This window comes from Neopelma chrysocephalum, unplaced genomic scaffold (assembly GCF_003984885.1).
Source record: "Neopelma chrysocephalum unplaced genomic scaffold, ASM398488v2 Primary Assembly neopelma1_97390, whole genome shotgun sequence".
NCBI lineage: Eukaryota > Metazoa > Chordata > Aves > Passeriformes > Pipridae > Neopelma > Neopelma chrysocephalum.
Genome location: NW_020926031.1, coordinates 3,888,413 through 3,901,810, shown reverse-complemented (window position 1 = coordinate 3,901,810; position 13,398 = coordinate 3,888,413). Strand labels below are relative to the sequence as shown.

The following is a 13,398-nucleotide window of genomic DNA, read 5'->3' as shown; positions in this document are numbered from 1 at the left end:
GCAGGAGGTCAAAGGAGGATGGGAAACGAGGAAGCTGACAGGGAGGTGGCCCTGGTGCAGGCACCAGCTCAGCCTACAGGAGTTGCAAAGTACACAAGTGTTCAGTAAAACCAGCAGTAAAGGGCTAGGCTTCTGCTCTCATCACTTAGTTTTCTTAGCATACCTCTGAAGAAGTTGAGCAGGAGGGAGGACAACTACACTGACCTTGTCTCAAGCTGGTGACCTGATACGCTCCTGCCCCTTTTCAACTGGGGCTGCAAGGACAGAGTGTCTGATCAAGAAGCTGCTTCTGAAATTCTTCTTCCTCCAGCCTTCAAGAAAAGCAAGCAAACAAGGAGCAGTAGCCAGGTGGGACACGCGTTGCGTTTTAAAGGTGATGACAGGTCAAGCTGTATTTCTTTATCTAATGTCAGTAATGTGAAGATAAAAAACATTTTTCATATTTCCACCTGACTTTATATAGCTAGATGTATAACTATATGCATTTGCCCACATATAGCATAAGCAAATATTTCTATGTCTAACCCAACATGCTGCCAGATAAAACAGTCAGTTTTAAGGAATTCAAGAATACGAGATTGGTTTATAATTTCTCAATTGTAATTTTGCTGCTTCTGTTGAAAACAACTGTTCCAAAACTCCAGCCAGCCACAGTGATACAGCAGAGCCCAGAAGAAGGGATTTGAGAGCATGAAGTTCAGTATATAAAGAAAAAAATAGCAAGATACAGACTTAATTTGTTAAAAGACATTGGGTGAAATCTTCCTCTACGGCAATATTCATTATAAGAAGCAATTATCAAAATAATTCAAAGAAAACCACTTTGAGTCTGCAGCACTGTCCCAATTCAGAGAGAGCAGAGAGCCTTGTGCAATGCTGCAAAAGCATATTTGGGAACATTTTATTGCAGACTTCTTCAAACATAATTCTCTGCTGAAAAGATGAAGCTGATCAGCACTGAAATCAGAGTTACTGACAAGCTCTGACTCAGCCTTGCCCAGATATCTCCTTCCCAATGTAGCCACTCCTTAACTCCGTATTACACACGTTCTGATGCCTCTGTATACAGGACAAGCTTGTTGGTACATGCAGCTCTGCTCACCCTTTCCACAGGCTGAAGAAGCAAGGAAGTCAGCTGAGGCCATACTCCGAGGAGGAACGCTCGCAGGGGCGTTTGCAGCACAGTCTCCCCCTCTTCCAAGTGCACTCTCTTCAATATACCCCTTGTTAATGTTGCTGTGACTTTTTTTCCCCCTCACGTAGTAATAGAGGTGCTGAATTTTGATGAGACAAAACCACATGTAGCCCATGACATGTATTTATTTATTTATTTATTTAGAAGCAAATGCAATATTTTGGTAAATATTTTGGATTTACAAAGAGGAATGCTAGGTCAGCTGCTTCTCTCAATCCATAATGAGTTCTTATATTTTTAAGTGGTCAATTAAAGGAAATACTTGCCTTGAATCCACAACTGTATCTTTCCTTTTAGATATTCCAGACACTTTTGGTCTTACATTAAAGTTAGTGTTAGCTCTTTATATAATTCATACAGTAGCCACAGGCACCAAAAAAAAGTTAATTTCTTAACTGTAGCTTTCCTCTTTTTATGTTTGCAATTTCAATTAACTGTTCTAAATAACTGACAACATGGAATATAAAACATTCCTGCAACAATGTAGGTCTAACAGCAATTACGTTGATTTACTCTGGACCATGTTAAGTTCAGGGAGTAGGATAAAGAGACAAGAGTTTAAAACTTCTTTCACACTGATGTAATAAATTCAGTACATTGCTTTAAAGTTAGGGCAAAATAGCTGGTAACTGAAAGTCAAAAAAACCCCTTGTTTTGTTTTCCACTGTGATAGAAAACAATAGATTATGGGAAAGTTCTTCAGAAGGTGATCAGAGGAAAAGTTCACCAGCATCTATCATGGACTGTGTCTCTGTGGCCTGCTGGGATAGGAGGGAGGGACATAAAGGTGTCAGCAGTTGAACTGATACGGTAAATCACAGTAGGGCTAGTAAAGCGCAATGGCAGCCTAGTGTAAATGCCTTCAGACTTCTATTTCTTCTCTGAGGTTGTACTCGGGACACGTCCCCTCTTTGTGACCTTATCTCTGGGGCAGTGGGTTGTGCACTGGTCTCCTCTCTTTAGTTTACGAGGACTAATCCATTTGCAGGTTAAAAAAAGGTGAAAAGGACAATCACCAAGAAGCCACCAAAATAAACAAGTAGTACCTTTTACTGCTTGAGGATTCTTGGTTTTCTGCAGCAGCATGCTCTCCCCGTCTCCTTTCTCTCCTCCTAAATACTTTGATAATAAGTACATCTGCAAACTGCTGATTTAAAAAAAAGTACTGACTATGCAAAAGGTGAGAACAATAAGACAGTTCCATAAAAAGTGAATGATTCCACTTTGCAGGCATGTAACTCATCTTTGGAAAATGTACTTTTCTGTGCACATCCCTGTGGTTGAAATTTGCAACTTTTTTCTAGAAATGCTGGCTGACAATTAGTGCATTTCAGTGACCAACATGCTCTTAGTCCCAGTTAGAGGAAAGGTCCCCTCAGAAATGTCACAAATCTGAGATATTTCATTTCATATAATGAGCAAAAAGGTCACGACATGCCATTGCTTCAAGCACGATTAATGAACTTTTCTCTTTAACCACTAGATTTATAATGCACCTACTATCTTGCTGCAGTGCTGTAGGCAGCATCATTAACATCAATAATATATATGTAATATAATGATACCAAGAGCCAGAGAGCGTGGGACAAGAAGGATGACACCAGGGTGAAAATCACCTGTGTGTTAGGCAGCTGTGTGGTGCTGGAGCGCTGGGGGTGTTTGTCTCTCTGCTGGTTCCCCTTTGTTCCCACCCTATCTCCTTCCATTCTTGTCAAAGTTAAGGACAATCCACAAAAGAGGAGGCTATTGCCAGGTCAGGGAGCAGTTTCCGATTGCTTCGTGGTCCTGAGGCTTCCAAGGGAAGCTTTGAAGAGAAGCAGGGTGTTTGATGAGTAGGTGTATGACGAAGACTTTGAAGTAAGAGGGAAAAAAACCCAACCATATTCTCGCAGGCTGGCACTACTATAGCTAGCAGGGTAATATCCAGTCCCTTCCTTGCTTTCCCATAGGATACAACCAGGTAGTTAATTCAAAAGGGCTCAGATATAAAATAAAGGCTGTTAGGCAAAGCACACCACAGGCTCTTGCTTCTTTTAGTCAATTAAGGCAGCAAACCAAGAAATACAAGACCTACCATCATTCCACTGAAAATTCAGATTCAATTCTGATAAGATGTTTGTTCTGCTGATGTCATGTCATGTCATGCCATGTCATGTCATACTTCACACAGAAAAGCAGTGTATTTCTGAGCTACAGGTACATTAAATTAATACTGATCCAATACATCTACAGCAGAAAAATATCCCCAAACTAAGTTGTTGCTCTTCCCTCAAAATAGCGATTCCTTGAGGAACCTCGTTCATTTAAAGCAGCATTAATAAAGATGACTTAACACAGGGAGGTGTGTGCCTATGTGCAGCTCCTCCTTAAACTATCTGAGCTGTACCTAGACCACTGCTCAGGACCCACATCTCCATATTGACACCGATCTTATCAGCTTCCAACCACCTCAGAAAGTTACTGACCTGCCTCCTGCTCGAAAGAGTGCAAATGGGACTGACTGCATTTTGGCTACTTTTATCTCTAGAGAGATCCTGTAAGGGGCTCTCATCTCTGGAATTTATTCCCCCCTTTGCTTGAAAACAGCCTTCAACAATCTTTGACCTTCTGTGTAAGCTTTGAGGCCCAAATCCAAGGATTTGCTGTGGGAGAGGCATGAGAAAGGTTGGCATTTGTTGGTGTGGTAGGAAAGCATGTTTTCTATAGCTGATTTAGTCCTGGGTTTATAATTTTCTCATGTTGTGGCATTTCTTTTGTACAGTAGTGTAAACTTAACCTGTGGAGTCTTAGGCTTTCCTAAATGTTCATAAATTGGGGAAAAGAAATGCATTGAAATCTACCAGCATATGAATGATTGTGTATTTGTGAACAAAATGACCTGGCAAACAAGTACATCATAAGTCACATTTGCTAAAATGATCCTTCTAGCCTTGCAAATCACACAAATTCTGCGTATGTCTCTGGGGCACTAACCATGCACAAGTGAAACTGCACTGTTGGAACTGTTGATAAAGAGACAAATAACACTTCAATTGACTGAGAATACTTAATATGTTGCCCTGCCTATGTTGCAACTGAGAGGCAAGCTGTAAACACCTATTAAAACAGCACTATTATGTCCTACTGTCAAAGTTCTCCTGTTTGTTACCTTTTAAATATTTAAATCTCAGATTCTTTAAAAGCTGTTTCCACTGCTTTTACTCTTTGGATGTAAACAGATTTGTTAAATATTTTATTTTTAACCCACCCACGAAGATACATTAATTTACATAACTTAATGAAGGCTGCATTATTCATTGAACTTCTCATATAACATTTTTCGTAAGACATTATTAAACAAGTGAAGCAAGCCAGTCTAGTAATGAGTCTTCTCTAAACTTGCTGCCAGTTACATTTCCTTTCTCCTAATCTATCACTCTAATGGTTGCGACTAATAAACTTTTTGAATTTTCGCTGCTAATCTGTATATGTTTTGCATTGCATGCTGGATGTATAAGTTGACAGAGAATTTACAATACAAACCACCTGGCAAACAAAACTATCTGGATTAACAAATGCTATTCAAACCCACCCCACTCTTTTTTGTTATAATAGAGAGGACAGCTACATGTAACATAATACCTTTAAGCCATAAATAAATTCGCTAATTTGGGGCTGGAACATATGAGCAGTATGTCCCAAACACAAGATTTGTGTCTGCCTTCTACAATTTCTAAAACTTCGCCAAAAGTCAATAGATCGAAATTTGGTTTATGCAGATGTTCAGCACGGCCTTGTAAAAGATCCTATAGTCTTGCATAGGATCCTGTTAGACTGTTCTAGGAAGGACGGTATGCAATAATTTTAAGGTAAAGAAACTCAGCAATGGGTTACTTACATTTGGGCTACCTAATCTTTGTTTGGGACTATGTCAAAAGTAGTTGGATTTTCAGGGAGCCTAAGAAGTGCAGCTCCCTTTGAGACAGCAAATTTTCAGAATTTATACCTCATAAAAATCAATTCCAATGCTTAAAAAACAGAGACATAGATCCAGGGTTCTAATTTTATGCATATTGGTTTTTAAAAGACTGGGGCATAGTCTTTTATCAGCACCCACCCTGAAAACCTCTGCAGATGTGTAGAGTTAACAAAACACAGAAGTGTTCTGTTCTCAAAGATGACTAGATGCAGATTTGTAAAAAATTTTTAAAAACTTCCTGTAGCACTTAGGAAAGTACTACTTGAAAGTCAAGGATGAAGTATTTTACCTATTATTAAGTGTTTTTCTTGGTACCTCTCCAAAGGTTGTTCTAAATCACTGAACAGAACAAAATAAGAGAACATATGATGGATTGAAATGGGGTAGAAAAAAGGAAAACTTCCCTCTCAGCCTCTCATCTTGCAAGGTCCAGGAAAAAACTCCTGTAATAAAGGCTAAAAAATAAAATAAAGTGTCAGAAAAATAAGTTTCAAAAACCCTAGGCATATGAGGTTTCAAATTATATTTTCCCTTGAATAAGTTCTTCTATGAACCAAAAATTTTAAAAAAAATCTTTCCCAGCTCAACTACTGAAAGCAGCACACAAGTAATATGTCCTTGTTTTACATGGACAAAATAAATAAATATGACCAAATTACTTTTAATCATTTCCAATGAATCTTCAGCTTTTTTTTTACCCTTACTCATATAACCCTTACCAAAATTCACTGTTACCTCTTCTGATCTTATCTGGAAATACTGTTGTCTCTTTCAATAAGGTATTGATTTATCAAGTAACATTCCTCAATATCAATTTACACCCATGTCATTCTTTAATGTCCTTTTTGTTCAAGAATAGATACAACTGTTTATTGTTAGGAACCACACATTTAGCATAGAATAGATATCAGAAACTCTAAGTGCCAGAGATGCTGCTGGCTGGCAGCAGCTGTTATTCAGGTGGGTTTAGAAGTGTGGATTCTAGTAACTCGTCTTACCCTAAGGAAGAAGCAGCATGCTACATAGAAATGATGACCTTTTACTCCAGGACCAAAGCATAGTACTTTCTAAACTGCGTGTGATTTTTCAAAGAGAGACCCGGTCAAATACTTTTCTTTTAAATGGCAGGTTAACCAAGAGAAGAATATGACACACTCCAAAAAGGCTGGGCTACAAGAAGGGAGAGAGTGCTCCTCACCAAATCTGTCCCTTCTGTTTGTATCACCTTGTGAGCCCTGGAGCACCAGTCACTTACAGTAACACCTCGTAACACCTGTGAAACGAAAGCGAGAGCATGGCTCTGGGAGCTACCTGTCAGCAGCAGGACAGGCTGAAGTGGCTGCTTCCTCTTCCTGCCTCCTCTGTATTGGTGCAGCACCCCAGCACAAACAATGCTCCTGTGGGGAGCTGGAATGGGGAGCTGGTCTGCCTGAAAAACAGTTAGTTTTTTGGTAGATAATTTTTCAACAAGATCAGTTCCTGGACTCAGCATAACAAGAGGGGTAGGGGCTGGGAGTGCAGCAGCCCCTGAACAGTAGCCACAGTCTCGGCATGTGCCCACCCCAGCCTCTGCTGAGCAGGCAAAGCTACAGTCATACCACACCTCACCTGAAACTGGTCTGCAGCCAGCATCTAAGCTGTCAAAATACAGCTGCAAGAGGAGATTAGCAGGGATTGTAAAACCTGCTCAAGAAGTTGGCATACATTTTAGCAATTAACCCACACAGAGCTCCGTTTTACTGTAACTACACTGCTACCATTTCTTGAGATAGCTGTTTAAAACTAGCTCCAGGATGCCTAAATTGCACAGCAGTGACAGACCGTTTAACTGCAGAAATAAATTATTACAGGGGCAGTACCTAACATAGGCTATGTTGTCATGATTTACAACAGCTTAGGATGTGCCCCCAGATGTCCAGACAAAATCAAATGAAGTATATGATTTTTTTCTTCTTTGAACATAAAAGCCATGCAAACTTGACTCAAAACCAAAAATGAGACTTGCATGTATGACCTTAGACTTACATCGTGAAAGTGTTTGTATTCTCCAGACAGCACTTAGATTCCTATTCATTATAAAAATAAAATATAAACTAAAATAGTAGGAAGACCATGTAAAAAGTTCCCACTTATAAAAGACTTCAATTAAAACCAAACATAACAATTAAAGAATATCAGCATCTATCTGGATTTGCAGAATGTTGTAATGTTGCGAGAGAAAATGTTAGGAAAGGATACCAAGACAAGAGTCTTGCTGTTCTCCAAACTTCAGATCACCTCCAAATCAGGATCAAGGTTTGCAATTTTCTGCTACTATATATGTTATAAAAGGGTCTTAAACTGAGGTCATTCATCAAGTCCCTGAGAAACATAATGATACAAGAGGTTTGCATGGGAAAAAATATTTAAGATTTTAAACATTACCAAGAAGACACAGGCACAATGTAAGTAGAATAGATTTTGGATTTTAAAATTACAAAAAAATGAATATGAAAAAGTCTTGATAGTTAAACTTATATGTAGTTTGTATCTAAGGCCATAAGTTAGAAGCTTATGTATTTAAAATGGTAGCTGGAAACACACCAAATGTGTAATAGAAACACTCCTTAAAAGGAAATCCCAAATCTCATAGATGCTATTAAGCACCTGTAGCTATTTTGAGCAACTTAACTAAATACTTAATTTTGATCTTGGGAGAACATAATGAAAAAGTGACTGTTTTCTAGAAGCAAACAGAAAATTAAATTAGTCTATGTGGTGCTATAAGTGTTCATGACACTGAATTACATTGGTTTACTTTGTAGATGTTTATAAAGCCAGCCTATGTTGTTTGACTTTTGAGGGAAGACTAATAGGTGTAGTAAGCGGGGGTGGGCACAAAACCCCTTATGGTTAAGCCAAAATAGGGGTCATGCCTAGGGCATTTTATCTGCCCTGCTTACACACCCCTGGGGAATTGCATCTCAACAGTTGATTCTCTGTTAATCAATTCACATTAGTGCCTGCCTTTTAGTTTTCACTTTGCTGAATTCCAGGAAAGAAGTTCTTAAATCAAATGCATGCTCTCTCTCTGACCTAGCCAGAGCTGTTGCATTTCAAGGAGAAATCAGCAGATTTTGTTTGCTCTACCAGCTGATAAGAGACACCTTCGTAAGTAAAGATTCATAGCCAGCAGACTCAACACAGAACAAGATCCAGTGGTCTGTTTGCACAGGTCAGCAGTAATATGGGAAGAGAGGACATTTATGGAATTTTTTTCCTCAACCTATTTTCTCTAGCTACAAAGACTCATGTAACACGTTATTCTTCTGCTTTCCTTTACTCTCTTATTTACTGTGACTCAAAATGACATCCTTGATAAGGAGACCTGTAGCACTTGTCATTACTCCTTTTCAATAAGCATGTGTTTTTGCATTGCTCTTGCATTTACAGGCTAAAAACTTAGAATAATTCACAAGCAAGAACCACAGGGGAAGAGGGGAGGCAGGGAAGAGTTATGAGCACAGAAACATCAAGTACGCCATTCACAAAAGCAGATCTGACTTTACATCCAAACTCTTGAGCCCCATTCATTAAGCTACTCTCTAGCAGACACACAGATCTTCATACAGAGGATCATCAAAAATAAACTTTATTATCAAACTTAAAATTCACACATTAAACATCAGATCTAGACACAAATAATACTGAAAACATTCTCAAACAAAAACCATTTCAGGTAACTTGGATGAGTAGTTAGTTACCATTTTTTTGAATGCTTTTAGAATATTTCTTATTACATATGCCATCCTGAAATGTCTTCAAATGCTTAGCTGGCCAGCTTTCAATGAGATTTTTAAATAGGGGAAAACTTATTTCTATAGAAATAACATTATCTAATTATGAATCAGAGACCCATAATTGTAGTGCTTGGGGGAAAAAAATATCATAGCCTTTCAAAATATTTAGAAGACATAAATAACTATTGTACATTTACAAGTTTAAATATTTAAAGGTCTTTGTTACTATAAAAAGTTACTATGTACATATTAGATGCTATATAGAAATCCAGTCAGAGGCAAGTGCTGAGCTCTCAGATTTGGCCACTGAAACCTATGAATTTGGTAGGCAGATTGTCCACAGGGTACACTATGGGGCCCGTTTTCATTGTAGGAGGTCCATTCAGCAGCTGCCAGTCACAGCTCCGAGCCAACTCCACTGTAAATATTTTTAGAAGGACTTTTGCAAACTCTTTGCCCACGCAGCTCCTCAAGCCCCCACCAAAAGGAATGAAACTGAACCTAGAGGAATCCTCTGGAGATGGAGACATGAAGCGATCCGGGTTAAATTCTTCCTTGTTGGTAAAGAGATCTGCCACATCGTGGGTATCACAGATACTGTAAATAACATTCCAACCTTTAGGGATCTGGTAACCCTATGAAAAGAAGAGAAAGAAGTCGTGAAGCACCTTGCTGTGTTAATATATGTGAAGTGACAGCATAGGACACATAGGTTCACCCCACCTCCCCCTCCTGGCTTCCTGCAGGCCACTCTAAGGCAGACCGGCTATGCGAATGCACTAGTACTTTGCAGCTGCTCTGAGGAGTTGTGCCCAAGCCTTGCTTACATTTAGCTCAAGGGTCTTGAGTGCAATTCGAAATCCTCCAGGAACAGGCGGGCTCAGCCTGAGGGTCTCTTTGATGACACAGCCCGTGTACTTCAGCTGCTCCAAGACCTCCATGTCCAGCTGCTTCTCTTGGTTGGAACTGCACAGTAACCCCTAGAAAGGAAGATGCTGCCATGACATTCATGGAGCAGGCAGCCAGGACTCCTGGCACTGCAAAGGAGTTGCCCCCCCCCTCAGTGAGTTGTATTATCCTGACACCCCTAAAAGTAGGGTACCACCTGGGTCAAAGGGAGCCCTGTCTGGGACACCTGTTCTGGAGGTACCTTCCCACTGCCCCCTCCTTGTAATGGCTCTGGGGAAGATACACACCTTCACCTGCAGTTCTTTCCTCACTTTCTGCAGGACTTCGTGGTGGAGCCCTAGGAAGGCAATCAGTGATGTGGCAGCACTAGCAGTGGTTTCATGGCCCCCAAACAGCAGCTCTGTGGCAGACTCCTTCAGCTCCTTACACAAAGGAAAGAAGAGGGGATAAACCAGACACTAAACACTATCTCTACCAAGCCCATTCTACCACTGCAATGCTGTGCATTGCTCCCAGAATGGAGCAGACAGGGGCCAGGATGGAGGTGATCAGAGGTGCTTATGTTCCCTGTGGACGTCTCCCCATCCAACAGCCTGGTTGCAACCTCTGCACCCCAGTGCTCAACACAAGCTGGTTTATTTCATGGGGAGAGGGAGCACCTCCTGCTCCCTCCTTTTTATCCAAAAGATAAGTGTGATGCTGACAAAGGGGCTGTGGGAAAGGGATGGATCTGGCCCTGGGGAACCTTACCTGCATATTGAGCTGCTCCCCATTGCCCTGTGTGTATTCCATCAGCAGCTGCAGCGCATCCTTATAGCCACCCTCAGGCTCCTTACGGGCCATCTTGGCACGGATGTTCTCCTCGATCTTGGCGTGGATGATGTTGCGTGCCCGCAAGCCCTGACCAAGCAGCAGGGAGAGCAATGTGGAACTTGGGCTGTACCGCCAATCCCTCCCACCCATTCCCCACTGCCCCGGCTGCACGGGCACCTCTCTCCTCCTGGCCCACCGTGAGCCTTACCCGGTAGAGCCCACTGAACGGCACATCGATGGGGAGGGAGAAGAGATTGCGGATCATCTCCTCGAAGGCCTCCACAAGCTGCTGCTCGCCGTCGGGGCTGGCCTGGCGGGGCTGGAAGCCCAGCAGGATTCTCATGGCAATACGAAACATGAGGCGCTTCACCTCGGGGTACACCAGCAGGCAGGGCCCGGCGGCGCCCAGCCACCGCGCCAGGCAGGCGCTCACCTCCTCCTGGATGACGGGCACGTAGTGCTGCAGGGCGTCCCGGGAGAAGGCTCGCATAATCACCTGCCCGAGGGGACGAGGAGGAATGGGACAGAGGCTCAGCCGCCGCGTCCGGGGCGACCGCGCCCGCTCCCCGCCCGCTGTCGGGCCGTACCTTTTTGCGGTGCTTGTGCTGCCCGTTGTGGAGATTGGAGAGGCAGCCCGAGCCCAGGATGGTGCGCACCGAGGCGGGCCACTGCACAGAGACGAGCCGGTGCTCGCCCAGCAGGATGTGCCGCACGTTCTCGGCGCCCATCACCCGCACCGTGGGCCGCCCGAAGAGGTGAGTCTTGTAGATGAAACCGTATTTCCTGCGCTTCATCTGTAGAAATTTCCGCCTCTAGACAGGAGAGGAGAGGGGAGAATGATAAAATAAATTTTAAAAGGGAGGAGAGGAAGAGGCAGGGAGAGCAGCTCTTTCCCACCTGGGCACGGGAGCCTGGCAAAGTTCCTGCTCATCTCCCTCCCCTGCAGCAAGAGCAGCAGCCGGGGAGCCTCTCCGCTCCCCGCGGCATCGCCTCGCCTTACCTGCAGCACCAGCTGCAGCGTCTCCCCGAAGAAGGGGAGCCCCATGGTGCCCGGGGGCAGTGGGAGCGGGCAGCTAGGGTCGCGGCTGCTCACGCAGTACAAGTCCCAGAGCTTGACGGCGGCTAGAAACAGCAGCAGGGGCAGCAGGAAGGTGCACAGGGCGCTGGCGACCAAGACAGAGAAGCCCATGACTGGGGAGCGAGTCCCGCCCGGCCCCCTGGGAGCTCCGAGTGCGCGGACCGGTCTTGCCGCGGGCCGCCTTTTATACCCTTCCCAGGTTGCTGCCCACCCTACCTTGGTCCGATAAATTAGTTCACCCAAAGTTCATCTTTAATTGCGGATTGCAGCCTGGCTCCTCCCCTCGAAATCTTTAACTATTTGCTTTGCGTAGTACATCCTGCCCGCCGCAGATCGCTGCCGGGGAAGGAAAGGTGCCGCCGGGAGAGGCGGCAGAGCCTTCGGGCTCGCTGCCCCTGCACCGCACTCGGCGAGTAGGCTGTGGGACGCTGCTGACAACTGGCGGCGGCCACCTCCTCCTCCTGCTCCTCGGATTTATCGCTGATGCTCGTTACAGACCGGCAGCTGCGCCGAGAAATGCCCCGCGCCAGCACTCGCAGGGGCGGCTGCCCGCAGACACCTACCCCCGGCGCGCTGCCCGGCCGGCTCCGGTGCGCTCTGCGAGCTGCGGAGCTCCTTCGCTCGCTCGCCGCTGTCGCCGGCCGGGAACGGCGAGGTAGCGGCTGGAGTCGGGAGGAGCCGGACCGAGGGGTCCCCGGTGCTGGGGCAGCCGGGCGGCACCCCGGGCAGAGCCGCAACAGTGCCGCCGCATCGGCGGAGGAGCCTCCGCTGTCCCCTGGTTCACCTCGAAAGGCCCGGCTTGTATTTCTGCCGGCCGCGGAGGAAGGAGCCGCCGGCAACAGTCCGTCTCAGCCTCTCGATGCAGGTTCAAGCGTGGGTCATCGAGGGAAAGGGAGGTGAGGGCGGAAAGGAAACACCAAACCCGCCGTACCCAGCTCCTCTCCCCGGGATCCACTGCTCACCCTCGCCTGAGGCTGTCTGGCATCCCGTCGGGGCTGCCGCGGTCGGAAAGAGGCGCTCAGCACCGGCGGGCACCCCGCCTGCAGGCGCCGCAGAGGGGTTCGCTCCCGGTGCCCGCGGGCAGGCACCGGGGGCTGCGTTCCGGGCGGGAGCGGCGGCCCCGAGCGGGAGGAGCGCGGCAGTACCGGGGCGCCCGGCGGGGCTGGGCAGGCTGTGCCGGCTGGGGCGGCCGCCGTGTCCCGGCGCAGAAGCCGCTGGGGAAGGGGCGCCCGGCGCGGAGCGCGGCTGTGAGGCCGCGGAGCTCTCCGCCGGGCACGGCTGCTGCCAATAAACTTTCGTGCTCGCTTTTTTCTTTTTTTTTTAATTTTTTTTACAGTTTTTACCTCTTCCTTCTCTGTTACTTTTGCTCTATTGCTTCCAGACAAGCCCAATAAACGCTGGAAGTTTTGTGTGTGTGTCTGGGAGAGGGAGATGTCACTTTTAATTATTATTTTTCTAGCAATCAACGCATCACACGGGACCCTCCCTCCTCTTACGATGCCTTGCGGGAGCGGGGCTGCCCGCCTCCGCACCCCGTTGCCCAAGAGGGACACCGCCGGAGGGTAGTCCCCCGGTCCCGGAGGTAGCAGCCCCTCGGGGTACGCCGCGGTCCCGGGCGGCTCCGCGGAGCCCGTCCGAGAGCGGCGGCCGCGCCCTGACCCGGCGC

General features: G+C 45.6%; 1 protein-coding gene across 3 annotated transcripts; it reads right to left on the bottom strand.

Annotated features, from left to right (window-relative positions):
- Nucleotides 1–8,768: 8,768 nt before the first annotated feature.
- On the bottom strand, nt 8,769–13,214 carry LOC113961724 (cytochrome P450 26A1). 3 transcript variants are annotated; one of them, XM_027672241.1, is made up of 7 exons: nt 13,076–13,214; nt 11,242–11,466; nt 10,863–11,150; nt 10,592–10,741; nt 10,129–10,263; nt 9,760–9,912; nt 8,769–9,567 (listed from the first exon to the last, which is right to left on the bottom strand). In XM_027672241.1, the coding sequence occupies exons 2-7, from the start codon at nt 11,446–11,448 to the stop codon at nt 9,226–9,228; spliced, it is 1,275 nt and encodes a 424-aa protein (XP_027528042.1). In that variant the 5' UTR covers nt 11,449–11,466; nt 13,076–13,214; the 3' UTR covers nt 8,769–9,225. The 3 variants fall into 3 exon arrangements, with proteins under 3 accessions (XP_027528042.1, XP_027528041.1, XP_027528040.1); XM_027672240.1 differs by lacking the exon at nt 13,076–13,214 and adding an exon at nt 11,655–12,079 and having other exon boundaries at nt 10,129–10,260; XM_027672239.1 differs by lacking the exon at nt 13,076–13,214 and adding an exon at nt 11,655–12,077.
- Between the last annotated feature and the right edge of the window lie 184 nt (nt 13,215–13,398).